The 23,122-nt window shown below is 41.1% G+C and overlaps 1 protein-coding gene across 1 annotated transcript in view; it reads left to right on the plus strand.

The window, feature by feature from the left end:
- The first annotated feature begins 848 nt into the window (after window positions 1–848).
- ELAVL4 (ELAV like RNA binding protein 4) overlaps window positions 849–23,122 on the plus strand; it is a 140,586-nt gene continuing 118,312 nt past the window's right edge. The window contains exon 1 of the mRNA XM_037133093.2: window positions 849–917. Within this exon, the coding sequence (XP_036988988.1) occupies window positions 900–917 (18 nt within the window). The 5' untranslated portion in view covers window positions 849–899. The remainder of the gene's footprint in view (window positions 918–23,122) is intronic.

Here is a 23,122-nt window from a genome sequence, read left to right on the forward strand (position 1 = left end):
GTCAAGTCTTTGAACTCATTAATAATTATTTCCTTCAGACAAATTTATAAAAGTGGAACTTCAGGGTCAAAGGATATGAATTAGCAGAATTTTGAGTTGGCATCTCCCCATGTGCCCAGGAACAAAACTCTTTTGTGTTACATGGTCAAAGGACACAATGGGAAAAACAGCTCCTTTAGCCATTAGGGATTGTTCAATTTTAAGGCTACACTGAGAATGAAATCATTTAATCTTGAATTAAATGGGATATTCCATGGAAAGTGCACATAATAAGTGCTCAATGACTAACAGTTACTTTTATATATATTTGTGTCTTTTGTCATTCCAAGTTCTTTTACTACCTAGTCTTCCTCTTTAGTTTATTTGGGTCAGTTTGAAGGTCTGAACAGATAAAATCCTAAAAACAGGGAAAACTTGCAGCATCCCAAGAACTGTGAAGTAAAGCAATATACCAAGGATCAGGAGAACCTTTACAAACACTGGTCGTGTTTGTAAAACCTCGGGGTGTGTTTTTGCCAATAACATTTGTCCAAATGGCGTTGATAGAGTTGAACTGCAAAGAATTTTACTTCACTCAAAATTTAAACACAGATAGCAGTATCGGAAAATAGAGATTTTATTCGATCAACTTTTGGAGCACGACTTGATGCTAAGCCCGGAGCTGGGCGCAAAGGCCACGACGGAACTAGACTCACAGGGATAAGCCCTCCGCCCCTGCGCAGGCGCCCCCTGGAGGCGGCGGTGACAGCGGCGGGGGTGGCGAAGCGCCGCGCCGAGCTGAGGCTGCGAGCCGCCGAACCAGACAGCCTGCTAAGGCGCTGCGACTCCGCAGACCTTCTCCCGCCAGCCGCGCCACGCCCAGCCTCCGCCACCTCGAGCCGGACCACTCCGCCGAGACCATGCGCCTCAAGAACCAGGTAGCGGATCGCGGGGCCTGCCCGGCGCCCGCAACGCCCCGCCCACCTGCTGTCACGGGCGTTGGCGGCCGCGCGGCCACGTGGCCGCGACTGTGCTGTTCTTGTCCCTCGGCGCCGCCACCTCGACTCCCAGGGACACGGAGTGGGCCCTTGTAGGAGGGGGTCGCCCGCCCCCACCCCAGCCCCCACCACCGAGCAGCAGGGGACTCTCCGCCGCCCGTCTGGCGCGTACGGCCCGGCCACCCCATCGCCCGCCTCCCAGACTTCCGGGGCCCCAGAAACAACCGAAACTTGGGTGGCGCGTGTCCCTCCTCGCCCCAGCCCTGCAGCCCGGAGGAGCCACGCCTCGTGCCACTGCCCTCAGCGCCTTTCCTGAGCTATCTTCGGAGTGGCTTTGCTGAACTGTCTGGTGGCGCCAAAAAGTCCAGGGGGCTTGGAGCGAGCGGGGTCCCAGGGCGCTGGGCGGGTGTGCGCGGATCCTCGGGGGGCTCCTCCGGGTGAGCACCGCTAATTGTGGAGAAGCACCACCCTGCAGTGCTCCTCCCGCAGTGGAGCCCGCTGCGGGCCTGGACCTCGGGGTAGTTCTAGAGGACATTAAGAGGACTCGTCTTTTGTACTAAGCGGTGCTCTTGTTCGGCTGAGGAATAAAAGGAGGCTCAGATGTTGTGGAGGGTGTATTTGTGTTGTAATTGTTGCCTCTTTTTGGGCTGGGGATTGTCAAACATTTGGGATTTGGTAAACACACGTCCTGAAATCTTGAACCTGCGGGAGATGAATTCGTTCTAAAAGGGAGAGAACCCCCCCCCCCCAATAAATTTGTTAAGGGGTTTAGGGAGACCACAGGGAAACTGAGGGGAGGGACTTTTAGAAAACAACTCCAGTTTGGGGGGAAATGAGTCATATTGATTCCCAAGGTGTAAACTGGTACTATGCAAGGGTGGTAATTATAATATTTTTTCCTCTGGGGGAATCTAATACCCACCTCCACAAACCTGTTTGGCACCAGCCCTGAGGGTTCCTGAAAGCCTACCTGTGCCCCTTACCTAGCTGCTTTATTTTAATAGAATCTCTTAAAGAGGCTGTTTTACATTACCCTCCTGCATTCGTGTGCCTAGTTTCTTATAATACTTGCAAATGACATTGAACAAGCGTTAACCTCAGTCATTTCAGAATGTTTGATGTTTTAAGTGAGATGTGAATGGAGCTCCATTCATGAGGGAAGTAGTCTGTGTGAAGTGTTTTGTAAATGTGAGTGGGTTGAGTTTAAAACACTGAATAAAATTAATGTAACTAGGAATGAAAAGGTTCAATACAGATATTTGCCTCCTGGCTTCTCTAAGAAATTGACAGTGCAGTGCTGTTCATAGCCTGTGGCTCCTGGGTGTGGTGGACCATGGCCCTATGGTTGACCAAGAGCAAGTGGGTGGTTTGACTCCTTCCTTCACTTTCCAAAGCACTAACTCTGTTGTGGGGCTAATGGGGTTGTGACCCACACACCTATGCAGAGGATTTCCCCCCTCTCCTACTGGTCTAAAAATGCATGAGGGATTTCCATGCAGTTGAAGAACTTGTAAGTAATCCCCTTCAATTTTCATTAGTGTTAGCCTCTGAAACCTTTGCTTGCTTGTTAAAATGTATGGTACTTGGTTACTTTTGTAATAGAGGTGGGGCTGTGAGTTTGAGCTGGTGGCCTCATTACTTCCATTGCTAGTGTGTTTTTCAAATTAACAGGAAACTCATTAGCATTTGTGTAGAGGTGATACAGTTTCATATGATGAATTCTAATAAGAATATTTGTATTTTAAAAATATTTTATTTGTATTAATAAGATTTTATTTTTAGAGAGAGGGGGAAAGAGGAGAGAAACATCAGTGTGTGGTTGTCTCTTGCATGCCCCCTACCAGGGACCTGGCTCACAACACAGGCATGTGCCTGACTGGGAATCAGACTAGTGACCCTTTGGTTTGCAGGTTGGTACTCAATCCACTGAGCCACACCAGCCAGAGCTAATTCATATATTCTTGGTTCAAGTCTGATTCCACCACTCAGTTGTTATGTGACCTCACAGGCATAATTAATTTCTTGGTCTTCCCCTAATCCCCTGTTTCATTCCAAAGAGACCAATGGGGATAGTGCCCATCTTTGACATGGAAATTCAACAGAATACTGTGTATGTACAGTGCCTGGCATGTGGGCATTCAGTAAATACTCATGTTAACCATCCATAAACAATAGTCATTACCATTAGTGCTATTATATCTGCTTGAAAATAAGTACCTATAGTTGGAGAGAGGGACTTGGCTGCAAAGAGGCACAAGGGAACTCTCTGGGGTGATTGAAATATAATACTTTATCTTTATTGGGGTGTTGACTACAGGGTCTATCACTTTGTCAAAACTCATCAAACTGAACCCTTAAGATATATGCAATTTATTACTTCTCAAAATTCATTGAAAAAATTAACCTCCAAATGTGTAAATTTGTATGTTTTGGGAGGTGGGAGTTGATATACTAGTCTAATTCTGCAGAATCTAGTGATTTACTTCCAGAAATCCCTCACATATATGCATCTTTTCTTTGTCAGGTACATGGCTAACTTTGTCTTCACATGGTCTTTTCTCTGTGTTTCTGTGTCTTAATCTCTTTGCATAAAAGCACCAGTCATACTGGATTAGGGCCCACTTGTTTTTTTAATTGTTGTTCGAGTACAATTGTCCCCATTTTTCCCACTACCACTTTCCCCCGCCCCACCCATCTGCACCTCCCACCCTCAAGCCTACTCTCCCCCTTTGGCTTTGTCCATGGGTCCTTTATACATGTTCCTTGACCACCCTTCCTTTTCTTTTCCCCATTACCCCACTCCATACTCTCCTCTGGTTACTGTCAGTTTGTTCTTTATTTCTGTGTCTCTGGTTATATTTTGCTTGTTTGTTTTATTGATTAGGTTCCACTTATTCTTGAGATCATATCGTATTTGTCTTTCACCTACTGGCTTATTTCACTTAGCATAATATTCTCTAGTTCTATCCATGCTATCTCAAAGGGTAGGAGCTCCTTCTTTATTTCTTCTGTGTAGTATTCTGTTGCATAAATGTACCATAGTTTTTTGATCCACTCATTTACTGATGGGCACTTAGGCTGTTTCCAGCACTTGGCTATTGTAAATTGTGTTGCTCTGAACCTTGGGATACATAGGTTCTTTTGAATTGGTGTTTCAGGGTTCTTAGAGTATAATCCCAGCAGTAGAATTGCTGGGTCAAAAGGCAGTTCCATTTAAAATTTTCTTGATGAAATTCCATATCGTTTTTTACAGGGGCTGCACCAGTCTGCATTCCTACCAACAATGTACTAGGGTTCCCTTTTCTCTACTTGTATAACTTCATTTCACTTTAATTACTACCTCTTTAAAGGACCTATCTCTAAAAACAGTCATATTCTGAGGTACTGCAGGTTAAGACCTCAACATATGAATTTTATGGGGACACAGTTCAGTGCATAGCACATGATATCTAGTAAAAACGTACAAGTCAGATTTTAATTCTTGATTTGGAACAGTTCAGTTTGAATCTAAATGTATTTCTCTGTTGAAGTGATAAACCCAAACATATTCATCAGGTATACTCGCACACTCACATGCAAACCTTTTACATATGAGGCTAATTACAACTGAGGTAGAATTAACGTCACTCTCCAAGGTGAGTTTAATGTGTGACTGGGTCCACTAAAAATCATGTCCTTCATTGATTAAGAAAGACGGCTGTGCAGTGGCTTCCTGATCTTTCTGACTCTGTAGCACTTTGGGTGATGAAAGTAGGAAGGTTTGGCTTCTGTAAAGAAACCATTTAACTCTTTGATACCTTCATACCTAGTTCTATCATTTGAGTTTTCTGTTGGACTTTCCAGTATCTTTGAACAAAATAATTATACTAGTCCGTCAATGTATATTTTCTACATGTTCAAGCCATAAATTTTGGGATCCAGATTTACTTCACAGGGAATCTATGTTCACTCAATCAGAGCCTGGTGATAGTTTACGCAGAGGTGTACCTAAACTGGGTCCACCTCTTCCGTGTTTCCTCCCCTTAACAGTTTGCAGTTCATCTCAGCTTCACCTGTTCATGCATCAGGATGTGATATTTTATCTGCAGAAAAGAAAGAAATCTCTAAACGTATGCTGTGCAAACATGGCTCCCAAATGCATTGTGTATGTTACTTCCAGTTTGTTCTAATTTGCACAGCCTCTGAACAACTGGCAAAGTGGCTAGTGTCGACATGGCAGCTGCCACGGAGTCCCCAGGTGCTTTCGGAATTTTTACATTTTATTTGTGTAATGACAGAGTTTACAGTTATCCACAGTGTGTTAATTACAAACACTTATTATCTATAGTACCAGCTTGATGCTTGATTTTATATTTCCTTTAATAGAAATGTTGCAGCATTTACGTTTAATTATAATGGGGATTAATCATCACTTATATGAGTTTTCACCTACAAGCAAAACATTTGGAACAAATTATAGTTCAGATGAGGCTATTAGATTTAAAATACACCAACATAGCTTTCTTTTTTCAACTTTTAAATTTTCCATTAACAAAAACTTGATAATATCATTGAGCCTACTGACATGATTCCACATGACTGGTTGGATGGTTGATTGACTGATTGATTGATTCATTCATTCAATGAGTATTTGTATGGGCCAGTCTAAGTTGTGATGCTTGGGTTGCATCAGTGCACAAAACAAACATCCCTGTCCACAGGGCCACAAGGAAGGATAGGTATCAAAAACAACCATAATAAATATGTGCATTATATAGCAGGTTAGAAGGTTATAAGTGCTATGAGAGGAAGAGTAGAGTAGGACAAAGCAGGTTAGGAGCTTGGTTGGGGGTTGCAATCTTGAAGAGGGTGGGCATTGAGAAGGCAGTATTTGAACAAACTTGATGGAAGTGAAGTTAGCTCTGTGGCTATCTTGAGAATCAGCAGAGAGAACAATCAGAGGTAAGAGTGAACCTATAGGGGTTTGAGAAGTAATAAGGAGGTCAGTATGGCTAGAGAGGAATGAACAGGAAGGAAAAATTATAAATCAGATTGTAAGATTTGTATGCTAAAGAAATAGTGTCATGGCTCATTATCCACCAATGAGTAGATACTTCGCTTTTAAACTAAGCACATTGTAGGTACTTTGCAAATATTTATTGAATGTTTTTGGCAAATGAATTGGTATTTATAAGAACTGGTCCTGAACCACAAAAAAATGGAATAGCCTTCTAGAATTTTTGTTAATTCTGCTGCTGGCAAAGGTTAGAATTGGAGCTAGGAAAGGAGAAGAGCAGAAAACTAACAAGATGCTGATGCGTAGGTGTCTGAGTCCTGCCTGACCATTGTCAAATCAACCCCACTAGGGAAACCATTTTTCACTAAAACTTAGCCATTTATTACTGAAACTTCTAACCAGAAAGAAAAATTCAAGTCTAGGGGATACACTTGATTTGAAAGTTTGAGTTCTGTAAATCTCAGAAGAGCCATACAATAGATTGGCATTATACTTTCTTGTTTACTTCTTATAGGATGGATGTCATTATTATTATATTTGTGTTTTGTTTACAGTTTTTAAAGTATTTTTACCTATAATATATCATTTGACCCTCACAGAAAATCCGTGTAAGAGGTAGACAACCATTGTTACATTTTGGACTGGGTATCTTCCTTCTGACCTCTGGATCTACTCTCTGCTCTTTTGCTCATCCTTTCTGTAGCCCTGGAAGCTGACCTTTATAGACTGCATCAGTGAACTCTTGCCTCTGGAAGTATTCAGCCAGTGTAAGCACTGGCAGGATATTTGAGGACAAAAAAAAGTGAGTTTCCGGTATTTTTTCCCTTGAGCTCCCTTTCTGCTAGGCTACTAATTACCAGCGGCTAGTCCATGGCAGCATCTATCCACCCTACAGCTACAGCCCGCTCTCGCTTGCTCTCTCTCTCTCTCTCTCTCTCTGTTCTCTCCAGGTTCAAACAAGGGTTAGTATTGGGTCACCACTATTGCTAGTCCAGGGTGCTTCATTATCTTTTGATGAATTTTCTTTACTCAATTTTACTCTTTGAGTGTGCCTTCTGTTTCTTGACTGAGACCCTGACTGATACACAGCTTTAAAGATGACAACCTAGTGAAGTTAGACACCTTGCTTAATCATAGAAATCTATTAAATGACAGAGTAGGGAATTGAACTGGTTTTGTGACTCAGAGGCATAATCAATTTTGAATATACCACAAAGGAATATATCCCATCTGGTGCATACTGACCAGATATCATTGATTGGTATTTTCTTAATCATGGAAGGGCTTTTGTAAAGAATAGCGCTCTTTAAAAAGAAATACTATTCCCCTCCTGTCCCCCCAAAACAATTAATAAAACAAACAAATAATACCTGAACATGTTGTATCTTCATAAGAGAATTATGGATACAAAATCAGGAAGCATTAGACTGTTTGCTTTTGGTTATTTATGGTGATGGCAATAGTTAATAAGAGTTAATAATCTGTAATTTCCCTTTTTCATCTCTTTACTGTTCCACTATAAAATCCTCTTTACTCTGTCCCACTTTCCCTTCTCTTCCCCTCCAATTGGTCACCAACACAAAACGTCTCTAACAGGATACGTAGAACTGATCCTGTCATTTCCCCTCTCCTCAGCTATCCATAGGATGAAGCCTAAGCATATGTTTGTCATCCTCCATCTGTCTTTACCCTTGCTATATCTAACCTCATGGCCCTCCACATTCTCCCATTGAAATCCTACACTTGCTCCAATATTACATTATTTTCAATCGATCAAACAGGCTTCACGTTTGCTTTTGTCTATTTAATTTGCTGTTTTCTGTACCTACAACACTACCATCTTTGGCCCCAGCCCCATCATCTGTCAAGATAACCACTTACCCGTTCAAGTTCTGTTGGAAAACATCCCATGAAGCCTTTTGGGTCCCACAGGCTTTGGGTGCCAGACTTAAGAAAAGAAGCCTGACTCCTCGAGATCACAAACTCGATCTTATTCATCATTGTAACCCCTGAGTCTCGGGGCCTGGTCTGGGGCCCTGCCCTTAGTGAACAAGTGTTTATTGAGCAGATGATTCAGTGTGAGGTCCCTTCAACCAAAATCGTTGCAAGTAAAGTTTTGAAGTTGTTTTTACTGATTTAAATTAAAATGTCAGAAAGGTGAAGTGAGGATGGAATCAAGGAAGATAAAAAGCAGAAATTCTGAGCAGCCATCAACTAGAGAGTTCCTAAATAAAAAGTCCATGCAACGGAGTCATGTTTTTGCTGCTAGAGGCCTAAGTGAGACCTAGTGCAACTTTGGTCTCTCATCCAACATTTGGACACCTGTGGTTGACCTGTGTTAGCTTGCTCTGCAATTATAGAACATATTTTTCTCCTCCTAATCCCTAAACACTGGTTGACCATCTTTTCCCTACATCTCTCATATTAAAGAGCTTTTAGTTCTCACAGCATGAGTTTCTGGACAAAGGGTCATTTGGGAAGCGGCAGTTTTGAAGATCTTCCTTCAGGTCATTGAAACTAGTGTTGCTAAAGTGCCTGATGCATGACTGTAATAATAGAAGTCAGATCCCAAGTTTGTATCACGCGGAAGAGTTTTGTACTACAAACTCTCCCTGTCCACTCAGGCTATCACTTGCTGAGGGGAAAATGATACTAACTATAATGCTACACTGTAATTTGAAGTCAAATTAGTACATTGTTTGAAGACATCTGACAAAAGAACGGAGCTCAAGAAACTCTAGTATACATGGAACAATTTTATTGTGTGTTGAAATAGTGTTTCTCTTCCCTTCATGGGCATAATCTATTTGGGGGTATATATTATGCAAGGTTAGAATATTCTTAAAATAATTTCAAGAAACAAAAAGTACCAAAACATTTTTACCAAGTTAAGGTAAGCTTGAATTATGTTTTTCTTACTTTTGTTGTGGAAGAATCACAGTCTACAAGGGAGGAAGTGATTATAATAAACTAAAATGTAATGATCTGTCCTCTAGCCACAAAGTGGTGTCACACAGTCACAGTGGACCATGGTCAGCTTTTCTAGGTAAGTTCAATTCAGTTGGAGACATTCTATAATTCATAAGGCAGAGAACAGACTTAATAAATTGCCAAATCAAATTAGAGTAGCCAATACGCTAACTTTCATAATAACCATGGAAAATCAGACATATAAGGGATGAAGTGACACCCGGCAGGGATGAGAACAGGATAGGACAGACAAGAAGAAAAACCAAACCACAGAATATTAAAGTGAAAATGTCTGTAAGTAGCAGCATTATCACCTTATGTTTATAGACCACCTTGGCACTTTTCTCTTACCTTATTTCACATAGGGTTATATAAAAGGAGTGTGAAATGGAAGAATAATAAGTAAAAATAGAACTAATTAATAGTAAGAATTCTGAGATAATTCCTTTATCACGAGTGTTCTTTTTTATTAAATTTATTGGAGTGACATTGATTAATAAGATCATATAGGTTTTAGGTGTACACTTCTATGATACATGGTCTGTATATCGCATGCGTGCCTACCACTCACAGTCAACCTGTCTTCCATCATCGTATATTTAGCTCCCTTTACCCCTTACTACCTCCATAACCCCTTCCCTCTGGTAATTGCCATACTTTCATTTGTGTTTATTAGTTTCAGTTTTCTATACCACATATGAGTGAAATCATACGGTTCTTAGCTTTTTCTGGCTGACTTATTTCACTTAGCATAATATTCTCAAAGTCATCCGTGTTGTTGCAAATGACAGTATTTCATTTTTTTCTTAGAGCTATGTAGTATCATACAAAAAATAACACAGCAAAGATCTGGTTCTTTGAAAAGATTAACAAAATTGACCAACTCCCAGCTAGACTCACTAAGGAAAAAAGAGAAAAGATTCATTAAACAAAGTTAGAAATGAAAGAGGAAGTTACTACAGACATCACAGATATACAAAGGATCCTACTAGAATATTATGAAAGACTATATGACACTAAATTCAGTAACCTAGAAGAAATGGATAGTTCCTAGAAACATGTAACCTTCCTGGACTGAATCATGAAAATTACAAAATCTAAATAGACATATCAACAGTGAGAAAATGAAAACAACCATCAAAAACCTTCCAAAAAGTGAAAAGTCCAGGAACAGATGGCTTCATTCGTGTATTCTACCAAACATTCAAAGATTTGATACCTATTCTCAAGCTCTTCCAAAAAGTTGAAGAAGAGGCAATACTTCCTGACACATTTTATGAGGCCACCATAATCCTGAGACCAAAACCTGGCAAAGACAACATAAAAAAAGAAAACTACAGACCAATATCTCTGATGAATACAGATACAAATATTCTAAACAAAATACTAGCAAATTGAATATACCAATACATTTAAAAAATAATCACCATCAAGTAGGGTTCATTCCAGGGGCATAAGGATGCTTCAACATACACAAATTGATCGATGTTATATACCACATTAACACAACAAAGAATAAAAAGTATATGACCTTATCAATAGATGCAGGAAAAGTATTTGATAAGATATACATCCATTTATGATTAAAATACTCAATAAAATGAGAGTATTTTAGAAGGAAAGTACCTCAACATAATAAAGACCATATGTGGCAAATGCTCAACCAATATCATAATTAATGGTGAATCACAAATGTTCATATTTCTATACCCATTATCCTAGTTAATGGCACCTATGCAGAAGAATCTTGAGAAATTATCCTGGATCCATCCCTCTACCTTACCAAATGTATTAGTCTCAGGGTCCAGACAGTAAACCTGATTTCTTTAATTATCTAATATTTATTAAGTAACTAATACGTGCCTTGTTCAGACATGGAGAACAATATAGGCAAAAATTACAGAAATCTACACCTTTGTGACAACTTCTTAAACATCATATTTCCTCAATTTTATAAGACTTCTGAAATGAATACAATTTTACAACTGATGTTTTAAAAAACTAAAGTAAAACTTTAAGTGAGTTGTGTTGTATCACCTCAGTTGAGTTATTTGCATTTAGAAGCCCATATGCAATTGGATTTTAACTTAAATTTGGGTCCTTGGTTGTCAGTTAAAATGTTTACAGCTTAAATGTTCATCAATGGATGAATCGATAGACAAATTGTGGTTATGCATACAATGGGAAGGAATGAAATTCTGATACATGCCAGAATGTGGATAAGCCTCTAAAACATACGGAGTGAATGAAGCCACACACACAAAAAAGATGGCACTATATGGTTCCCTTATATAAAATATACAGAATAGATAAATCCAGAGTCAGAAGGCAGATCGGTGGTTGTCACGGCTCCGCAGGGGAGGATGGGGAAATATGCTTAATGAGTAAGAGGCTTTACTTTGGAGTGATGGGAACGTTCTGGAACTAGATAGAGGTGATGATTGCACAACATTGTGACTGTACTAAATGGCACTGAATTGCTTTCACTTGAAAATAGTTAATTTCATGTTATGTAAATTTCACCTGAATATATTACTTAACAACATTATCCTGTCATGCAAAATTGAAGTAGAAGTTTTTGTGTTCCCTGAAGTTTGCCTGTCGTACCATTCAGTGCGATTAAAAACAGAATGAATTGTCAAATCTCTTTATATAGATCCAAGAATTTCAAAGTTCAGAGAGATTGGTATGACCTTTTCATGTATCATCAAGGACTGTCATTTAGGCACCTGACATCTCTTTGAGGTCTGTCCAAAAAGTTTCCAGCCGTGTGGTATGAAAAATAGAGACATTTATTGAAGAATATACAAGATACAAGAAGCATTGTACAGAGGACAATGATGCCTCAGTCCCCTTCAAAGCAGGCACCTTGGGACCTCACGCAGTTCTTTCAGTCGCCATCAGCTGCCCCGTCCGTCATACTTTCCTGAATCTCATTGATGGTCTGAAACCTCCCCCCTTTCAAAGGTAATTTTAGTTTTCAGAAAAGCCAGAAGTCACAGGGCACCAAATCTGGGCTGTAGGGGGGCTGAGTCGTCTGGGTGATCTGATGTTTCACCAAAAAACGCTGCAGCAGACATGATGCATGAGCAGGCATGTTGTCATGATAAAGCCGCCAACCACCAGTTGCCCATAGCTGTCATCTTCTGAATCATCAAAATGGTTTCCACAGAGGAATGTTCAAGCTTAACGCAAAATTTAATGCAGATTTGTTGCTCTACTCAGTCAGTAATTTTGAATTCGACAGCTACACAGTACACGTGCTCACTCAACAGCGTCTACTTCCCCCACTGACTAATACAGTGAGGTCTTCATTATTCACACATGCGCATTCCAGTCTTCTCTCCTTGGCTGCCAGGTTACATCGATGTCATGCAAACCATTCTCATTATATTAACGATGGCTGGACTTTTTCTGGACAGACCTTGTATGTCAAGAGCATTACTTTCAATAAAAGCTGTATGACTTTTCATGATACTTAAATGTAATAGGGGTGTCCATATTCCTTTCCCCCCTCAGCAGGTCAGAGTATATTACTGTGCCCCACTAAGGAATCAGGAGTGGTGTCGCCCTTCATAGCTAAGTCAGCACTGGTAGCAGAGCTGCCACTTGCTTGGGACAGTTGGGTCCAGAACCAAGATCCAGAGCAGTGACTGAGGACTTTGTGAAACAGTCTCCTGCTGTTACTGTGCAGAGGAGGGCCTGAGCAGGCTGTATCTTATAAATGATAGACTGGGTCCTCTTCTGACTACTGTACTGCCACCAGCACGATCACAAGTGCAGTAGCACTCTGCCATTGCCATGGGCCAAGTCTCAAACAGGGATCAGAACAGTGTGGCACTGCGAGCGCAGGTTTCCACATGATTACAGGTCCAGAACCCCAGCCACCCCCCTTCATCTCTTCTTCGAGACTTGCTGGGCAAATCTGTTTGCTTAATTCCTATGGGAAGATACCCTGAGTGTCTTGTAGCATTCGAGTATAATTTATACTTCTTATTGAAGGTAATTTTTCTTCTTTTTCTCTTGTTGGAGAGAAAATAAATAAGCAATGTTTAATATCCAGCAGATCATTTCTATACACTGAAATAAAACCTTGAATAACCACATGCAGAAAAATACCTCAATATTTTTTGATATCTTTATAGATTGTACTGTCCATTCTAAAATATAAAGAGGTCAAGTTCATCAGCATGAATTATGAAAAACAGGATTCCTATGATGTGGGGGTGACTTTGCCCTCAAGTCCCCCGGCCCCTGTCCACCATGGATGAAAGTAAACACTACCAAGACATAACCTGTTTGTGGAGGAAAGGTGGCCGATCCCTCAAAGGGGAAGGGCCCAGAGCCCCCTGCTCAAGGGGCTTTTATCGGGTTCATTTGCACAAGAACACAGGTAAGGATCAAACAATAGGTAGCATTCAAAGAACCACGAGGGCTTATTCTCAGTCAGGGTCAGATAGCTAATGAGCCATAAAACTTTGAGGAACAAGCTTCTTGCTTGGACCCTTATCATTTAAATGAGAGCATTCTAAACAAAGCAGGTTTCACAGGATTTTTGCATATTCTTCCTCAGGCCTGATCACCCCGGATACCTCTCTAGCAAGGCAAGGAGCTGCACTACCTTCCATCACAGGTTTTCAGGCTTAAGTGGATTAGAGCCAGGAAGCACTTCTCCCAAATGGAAATGGGGACTCAGGTTATGTCACAATAGCTGGGGGGCGAGGGTCCATCGCTCTCTCTTTGTCGCAGCCCCTGAGTTCTTCCATGATAGCCTCCCAAATGATCGTGTCTGGCTTAGGTTGCCCCTCTCTGTGTGAGGAGTCTTACCCATCATGGACATCAACCATGCTTTGGGGCAGGGGGAGGAAGCTGAGGCAGCGTTTGCTACCAGAGACAAGCTTTGTCTCCTGTGGCTTGAATTCTGGAGGTCGTTCATTCATCCTTGGCCATGGGAGGTAGTTACTAATGGCCATGGGAGGTAGTTACAATGGCCATGGGAGGTAGTTACAACTCCTGAGACCAGGCAGAACGGTTCCCAACACTGTGATACCCTAACTGTCAATGATCAAAAGTGATGGAGAAGATCTTTGCATAGTTTCTGGGGTTTTTTCATAAAGTTCTAAACAAATGTAGTTTTCAATGTTTGAATCTTAGGCCTGGATAATGGCTATTTTCTTTGGTGTTCTTTTTAATCTGAATATCTTTAGGCAGGGAATTCACTCTCTGGTAGGCCACAGAGACCATGGCCCCTCACTCCCTTTTATGTAACTCAGGTCAAATTTATGGAGTACATTTTTTTCCTAGCTCCCATCATCATTTGAATTTTTAATCCCCAACATAGACTCAGGTTTTGAAGTTATATGTGGTTGTACAGATAACTTACGGTAATATCAAATCCTTTACTAGTGCTGCTATCTCTTGGGTACTGTTTTGAGTGTTTTTTTCCATGTAAACTAATGGAAGCTTCATAAGCCATTAGGTAGTATAGCCATTGTGGAAGTGTGCCATTCAGATCTCCCTTCAAGAGAGAACTCAGCTTTATCTGCATGGAGTGCTGCTCGACTACAGCCTCCAGCTTCAGTGCCTTTAAGCCACACTTTTCCTGGACGGCCCCAGCCAATGACTGAGCACCGTGGGGATGTTATGGCCTGACCATTTCTGCCCAATGTAGGGACTTCTTTTATAGGAAGTCTTTGTTCCAGAGCTCCCCTTTGGGTTGGCCAAGCTTTTGTCTGATCTGCATCATGGTCTGAGGCTATCCTCTTCCACTTCTACTTTCTCCTCCCTGTATTTTCACAATAAACTGATACATCTCTTACATTCCTGACTCTGTCTCAGTATCTGCTTCTTGGAGGATCCAACTGATACAGGTAGGTACTATTATTATCCTCATTTTACAAATGAGGAAACTGAGGCACAGAGAAGTAGCTCAAGGTCTCACAGCAAAATGTGTTTCAGTGCTTTTAATTATTTCCTTAACCATTATGGTATGTTACCTCCCCATGCTAAAGTTCTTATTCATTCAATTAAGTATCATTTATATCCCAGAAACTGCTGGGTTCTGGGAGTACAAGGATAAATAATATAACCTCCTGTCTCACTAAGCTCATAATCTAGTGTGGAAAATGAGGACAATTGGCAGACCATTTCATCTTTGCTTTTACCAGAATAATGAGATGTGTGCAGGGTGCCCTGAGAGTCTAGAGAGAAGGAACCTAATTTGTTCTCACTTCCTCTACTCCTTGTATGGACCGTCCTTCCTCTTATCCCCTTGGCCCTTGCCATTGTACCATCTGGGATGCTTGTCATGTCCTTTGACCTCCCCAAACTGAGCTGGGCACAATTGTTGTGTATTTGCATAGGAATCTGCTGTCTTACCATATTACACCCACCTTAAACCATGTTTGCTGACCTGTGTCCTGCTTGTCTGTGTGCCCACTGCTGAGTGGCATGGCTAGCTAAGGAAGTGTTTGTTGAATCAATGATTGCAGAGAATCATTTGTTTGGCCTGTTAACTCCAAAACCTAAAATCTTCCAAGTCTGTGAGTAGAAAAGAGATCTGTAAGAGAATGCACAGGAGGGGAATGGTGAGGTGAGGAAAAGATAAATTTTATCTTTCTCTTGCAATTACCTTCCTTTATTTCCCACTGTACCTGCAATAAGCCTGGATTCCAGGATATTTTTCTGCTCCTTTAAAATTTGGGTTCAATCATGGACAAATGCCTTTTATCTTGTTTATGGTATGGATATGTTAAGCTGGTATTTTTGTCTATCTGTCCGTCCATCCATCCATCCATATACTCTGCCAACACGTATCCATGGAATGCCCTCCATGTGTTAGGCACAGTGCTGGGGACTCTTCATACAGTGGTGAACAAGAAGCACTGTCTTTGTCCTCCAGAAGCTTTCAATATGACAGAGTAGTTGGGCTCTAAACAAATACAGCCTGAGTCTCCCCTAGGCTTCTCCAGTACATAGATTAGGTGAGGTCACATTAAACCCTTGCCACTAAGTCTAATGGATCTATATCCTTCCACGTACCAAATGGCTTGCTGTCAGTTCTGCCCCTTTCTTATGTCCCTCTGGGCATCCTCAAAGGCCTTTTTTTCCCCCAAAGGAATAACACATATTATTGGTTTGCACTCAGTCATTCAGTAAACCTTTCATAAATTGAATATTATTATCATTATTATTAATATAATCATAAAATATGTCCTGCTACTTACACTTTTTCATGTCCTCTCCTCTAATGTCTCCTTGCATCATATTACCTAACCATTGTCTCTTTTTACTTGTAGCTTTAAAGCTACAAGTAGCTCTTTTACTTGTAGCTTTAAAGCAGCCTGTACCTTTCCACTGCACTACTACCACTGTTGGAAACACCTACATGGTGCGACGTGCTGGTTTATCAGCTTCCTCTGTGGCCACTGTCTCTAGATTTCTGTTCCTTTATCAGCATCTGCAGTGACCTACTCCTAAGACTTCACCACGCTCATCTTCCCAGCCTCTCCCCACAAGACCTGTTGGAGCATCTTCTCTTTCTCCTGTCACTTGGAGTTCGTTGCCGTTTTTCCACCTGCATATCTCAGGTGTCCCCCTCCCTCAAGTCAGTAGTGAAGCATTTCTTCTCTCCTTATGTCTACTTGCTTTTGTGGGGATCTCACAGCATTGTGGCTTGAGCTTCTAGTGGCAGTTATTTCATTCTATATCACATGTCCTTCCTTTTCTCAAACTCTTAAATGTGGCATTCAGTTACAACCTTCCATTATACCTTGAACCACTGCTCCCATCCAGGTTTTAGCCCACTATACCCATCTGTTTTCTCACAGTGTTTTTTTCCCTCTGTTCAACCTGGAAATGACATCTAAATTAAGGGTGAAGAAAAACTAGAAATTAGCTAGTGGAAGAAAGGAGGCAGGTTTAGATAGTGTGGGTAGAGGAGATGAGAGGCAGTAGAAGGAATAGCCTGTGCAAAGCCCCGGAGGCCAGAAGCAGCATGGGGTTGTGACAGAGCAAGGTGTGCTGAGAAAAGGCAAGCGTTGTGATGTGGCTACTGCATGGTCACATTCAAGGGCGTGGACGGCTAGAGGTAATCCTGGCAAGTTTGATTATGTCTTATCAAGAAGGGGTTTCCTGGATATTGAGAACAGAAATAAAATAATCTGGAAATGAAAGTGGTTGAGTTTTCCCAATTGCAGGTGTTTTATTCTTAGCTAGTTTTTACCTGGCCCCCAAAGACTAGAACACTGCTGACAGTTTGTATGCATTACTCATGGCTTTTGTTTCTTCTTGATCCTTTTTTCCATCTTTTTTTCTACCCAATGGGACTGGTTCAGACAATAAGTCTTAGGCTTACTGAGAGTTTTCTGGATCTGTTTAATCTGTTTATCATCATGACCTGCTGGTTGCTTCCAGCTTCCAGGATCCAGTTATCAGTCCTTCCAAGTCTGAATATGTTGGACATGTTCAGTCCTTTTCGTGCACATTCAAGGGACTGGTCTTGCCCAAATAGGCCAGATTTGAAGAATCACCACATGGATATCTTGAAGATGTAATCATCGCAACAACCCCACAACAACAATAACACTCCATAGCGATAGAAGACGGTGTTCCCACAGGGAATCTCTCGTCCTTTATCCTTTATGTGCCTCCTATGCGAAGCCTTGTCAGATAGATCCAGCCCAGGTCTCCCTCACTGTCTTTTTTTTTTTACTTATTTTTCAAGTACAGTTTTCTGTCTATTTCTCCCATCCCAGCCCAACCCGCCCTGTGCTCCCCACCTCCCTCCCATTTCCACCCCCCTTAGTTCTTGTCCTTGTGTCCTTCATACTTGTTCCTCCAAATCCCTCTCCTTTTTTCCCCTTAAATTCCCTCCCCTCTCCCTTCTGCTGGTCAGGCCTGGTTAGTACTTGGATGGGAGTCCCTCACTGTCCTTTAAACTCTGAAATCTGTTTATTCCATTCATTTGACAATTAGTAATACATTTTTACATTTCACCTCTTATTATATCATTTACCTTTTTGTGTATTTCAGCCTTGCATCTCCAACTAATTGCATGTTCCTTGAGGGCAGTGAACATTGATTTCCTTGCTTGGAAGCCTTCTCAAGAGCCAGTCTTGTGCCTGAAGACACAGGAGATGTTTGGTATACATTTGCTAATTGAAACAATTGATTGGTGACTGGGCTTCGTGAAGGCATGGAGAGCCTGGAGGCGATTCAGAGGAGCAGCCAGGCAGGCAGCTTGGGCAAGGACTCTGGAACTGCAGCCCCGCTCAGGGTGCTCACAGGCTGCGTGACCAAGGGAGGTGGCTTAGTCTCCCTGAGCCTCCCCCTTTACCTTTGTATCCTCCACTCTGTAAAACAAAGATGATGCCACAAGCTTCACAGGTTGTTGTAAGGATCACAGGAGGCAAGGTATCAACAAACGAAGTCACTGTCCTTATAGTTATTCTTCATAGAAATGGCCCTTTGACTTGGAGAAATCAGAAGTGCAGAGTAAGGTTAGAACAGATTTTTTTTTTTATCCTAGAGAAGACTGGAGTAAGTTTCTTATCTGTTGGATTAAGAAAACATCCTCTTGGATTAAGTGCTACTCTGGGGTTTGACTCTCTGATTTGAACTTTGGCCACCACTTTTTGCTAGCTGTGCAACATTGGGCAAGTCAGCTTAAACTCTGTGCACCTCAATTTTATAATCTGAAAAGTGGGACTAATATTTACTACATAAAGTTATTTTAAGAAGGAAATGAAATAGGCCCTGTAAAGTGCTTATTAGCACAGTGCCAGGCACAGTATAAGGCCCACAGTAGGCTGATTCATTTGTTGGTACTTGTATCAGTTACTTATTACTATATATAGTACGATTAACCACTCTAAACATCAGTGGTTTAACATAGTGAGTGGACTCAGTTAGGCTCATTCATACATTTGCCATGAGCTCTAGAGCAGGTAGACAACTCTGCTGATCTTGCCTGAGCTTTTTCACAGGTGTGGGGCTGACAGGCTGTAGGCTGTTCTAGGATAGCCTCGACTGGCTCGTGTGTCTGTTTTCTATGTGGCCATTCTTCATCTGCAAGGACAGTCAGGGCTTGTTCACATGACAGTTGAGCAGGATTCCAAGAGAAAGAGAGTCAGAGTAAGCAAGAACTGATACAGGCGAGTTCCCATTGCATGCTATTGGTCACAGTAAGTCACAAAGCCAGCTCAGATAAAGACATGGGAAATAAATTACACCTCTTGATAAGATTATCTGCAAAGTCACATTGAAACAGCATGGATACAAGGAGGTATAAAGATTGTGGCCAGTTGTATAATTGCTGTACCACACCACTCTTACATATCATCTAGAAAGAATAGAAACAAATACTTTTACCATGGTTCACAGAGTACAAAGACCTTTTGCCTATACCCGCTGAGACTTACAATGAAAACTGTGAGTGAAGTATCTTTGAGCCTTTAGTAGATGTTACATGCAATCTTAGGCACATACTGCTATTGAAACCTTTTCTTACCATGCTAGCACACATTGAGTACTAACATTTGGTCAGTAAGGTTTCCTCCTCTCTTCTGACCTGTCAAGGGTCATATTATATACACTCGTGGTTTCATGTTCCACCTATGTAGGGACAGGGATACTCCAGTTTAAATATCCCAGAACTTTGTTTTTCTTTGTCCAGTTGTTTTCTGTCTAGTTGCTTTTCTATGTCTAGTTGCTAATGCTTCAAACTCAGCATGCCCAGATGTGTAATCAGATGTGTTGTTCTAAATTATCAGACGGGCTGATAATTCCCAGTAAAGATGCTATGGAAATACGAAATGCATGTAGAAATAGTTTGGTCCTTCTATGACCTTTATGTATGGCTTTTAACCCCTTAAAGTTTTAGAGACACTGTAAATAGAGACACTGTAACTAACATTCTGAGAAACTCTGGACAAAAGCATTTCTTATTTGGTCTTAATCTCAGGTTGGTAGGTAGGGTCCTGGGTATAGATTGGGTAACCAAGGAGCTTAGGAGATTTGAGTTTTTATTTATGGTTTTAGTGGTGCTACTAAATATAGCATGTCCCATTTTTTTCTTTTCCCTCTAACTGTCTCATTGATGTAACATGAAACCAAATAGAACAGTGCCGAACAGCTTGAAATAGTGAATATCATGTGTTGAAAAGGAATATCACAGTATCACCTGATAAAAATAGCTAGAACCCATAGCAAGCAGAGATTGGTGCATGATTTTTAAAGGTTTTATTCATTTTTTACCCCCAGATAATTGATAGGTGTTTGCAAAAGTGCTACCAAGTAAGAGGTTGATGGATGTGGGGAAAATAACCTTTATATGTGATGGTCAAGTAATTAGTTGTTAAAAAATAGCAGCAGAAATGTGGTTATAAAAACTCTGTACTTTTCCGTGTTACCAACTAAATATGTGCACATTTCTGTGCATTGATGTAGAGTTTTGACAAAGACAAGATTAAGAAGCCTGAAGAGGTAATGATCATATTTTGCATTTATTTAACAGGTCCAGAGAATACAAAAGTGAAACAGATGTAGATTTTCAAGAGTTTCCTACCATGTAGGGAAACACATTTATGTATATGAGTATGCATATAAATATTATCATGTTGAAAGGGACAGGTATCAGCAGAAAGAGACAGATGCATGATACAGAGTTTATATGTTCTGTCCTCTATTTATCTAACAAAAATTGAGTACCTCCTGCATCTAGGCACTGTGGTAGGTGCTGGGGACATAACTTACATTCCAGCAGGGCATATAAATAACAAGCTAATAAACTATTAAATAAAATAGTGCCATTCAGATCATCAGTACATGCTGCACAGAAAATAAGGTAAATGAATAGACCTGGTGGATGTTGCAGTAGGTAGGTGTGCAGTAGGTCAGGTATGTGTAGAGATGGTGCTGGGGAAATAAAGGTCTCCCTGAAATAAAAGACTAGACATGCATGGGAAAATAAGAAATGTGTTTGGGGAAGAGCAGTCCAGTTGGACTGGTTTGGGAGTGGGTGAAATGAGGTAATAAGGCTCAAGAGAGTTGGTGAAGCTCTATCTTCTAGTATTTTAAAGGGCTCTCGGGCTGGGACCAGTGGCTCGAGGTTTCAGGGGTGAAAGTCTATGCTGTCTAATAGTGGAGAAAAGGGCTTCTGGCGCTGTGTTAGAACAGCATGGCCACATGCCTGTGAACTCCTCAGTGGTGCAGGGATGGTGTCATTGTTGCCTGTTCCAGTATGTGACACATAGTAGGTGATTGAGAATTGATTTTTTAATTTCCTTTCTGAACACCCCACGCATGTGGTTGTGTGAAATCCATGGATCTTTTCACAAGTGTTTCATCAAGATGGCTGTGGATCTGAATGGAGGTCTACAGATAAGTTTTCCCACAAAGGAGGACCTTTTCTCCTTCAGCATCACTAGATAAAGTGAATTAATGGTAACTCTTTTTTCATTCCATAGGCATTTTCTCTTTCTAAGGTCAGAGAGTGGGGTTTTTTTTGTCCACAGAGCTGTACTTGATTTAAACAGGGCATGGTAATCTAATTTCTATTTATTTCACTTATTCCCAAACATTTGTTTATTTCAGAGAGTAATTTACCCAGGATTTCACAGACAGTAATCACTGAGGCCTTGTGTCTCTAAGTCCATGCTCTTTCTACTACATCCTGTTGTCTTATACAAAATATTTCATTTTATGCACGCTCTGTTTATGTATCTCTACGTCATATTTCAATTTCTGCAGCAGCAGCAGCAGCAGCAGCAGCATTTTACCAGCTAAGAGGACTGCCTGCTGTTGACAAAGGCCTAGTCAGTGTGCTAATGAGGACACCTCACTCCATCCACTGCTTAATGAAGCCTACTTGGACCTCTCCGGCCCCATTATTCCCTCTTGTCTCTAGTTGCCTATAGCATTTACTCCTTGCCACCACACCTTCTCAAACTTAGCTTATTTTCTTATTGTTTCTTATTCTTGAGTCTTGTCTCCTTAGATGGGCTGTGTGTTCTTCTAACCCAAGAGCTATGTTTTAAACAGGAACTCCGTCGTTCATCACTAGACATGGGTGCTTAGGAACTACTTGCTTGATTCAGAATCACTCATGAGTGAAAGGAAAGTTACAGTGAATTCCTTCAAGATGGGAATCATATCATCAAACTTGTTTGTATTTCCAGCCACCAGTATCTGGTCCAGAGTAGGTGCTCAGTAAATGTGTGCTGCATATGTGTCTTGGTTCCTGTACTCCACTGTACTTTGTTCTTGGCATCTCTGTTTAGCAGTATTTCTCTCATTGATGTTATTTACTTCGCCGTCCTTGAGGAAGGATCTGGGGCTTATTTCTCTCTGTTATAATAGTAATAAGAATACCTTGGCTTTTAGAGTTATTACTACATGCTAGGCATTATACTAATCACCCTACATGAATTACCTTATTAAACTCTTACAAACACCCTCTGAACTCAGGCAATCTAAGTCCAGAGCCCAGAGGTTAGGAAACCTACGTGCAATGTTCCTTTTGGAACCCCTCCCTGTGCTCAGTAACTCACAGGGAGGTCAGTCCTTGTGAAATTCTGGTTCAGGTTGATTAAACGCATTACCTAAGTATTTTAAACATTTCTAAGTCTTTTCTCTTTTAGTGTCAGCGCTGTTATTAATGTCTTCCATGAAATTCCATGGTTTCTTTTTCCTCTTAGGTGAATTTGCTGAGTATGGAATTCTTTCAGGGCATAAATAGACTAAGCGAGAATTGGTGTATTGGCTGCCCCTGCTTTGCCAGGCCACAGGATTCCTTTTCCCAAGCTTCCTTGGTACCGTACATGTGGTCGGACATGGATGGATACGTGTTATGTCACTGGAGTGAGGGCATAGCAATTCTTGGGACAATATTTTCAGTTTTGGGGGAGGTACAACACAGTGTATTGGTTGGGGAGGGCTGGACACTGCATTTATTGTCCTCAGTCCCCATTTCAGATATAAACTCACTCAACACTATTAAAAAGTGGGCCCTGGAAAAAGAAGCATGGGCTCATCTACGGGACTCCCTTAACCGTCATTTTCATTTTCTTTTAACAGACCTGTGTTTTCTTTTGACAGCAAGAATATAGAATATGAAACTTCTACCACTAAGTGGTAAGATTTCATAGGGTGAAGAAAGTTACATAATCATTATAGACTT

This window comes from Artibeus jamaicensis, unplaced genomic scaffold (assembly GCF_021234435.1).
Source record: "Artibeus jamaicensis isolate MK-2021 breed Jamaican fruit bat unplaced genomic scaffold, CSHL_Jam_final scaffold_1019, whole genome shotgun sequence".
Lineage (NCBI taxonomy): Eukaryota > Metazoa > Chordata > Mammalia > Chiroptera > Phyllostomidae > Artibeus > Artibeus jamaicensis.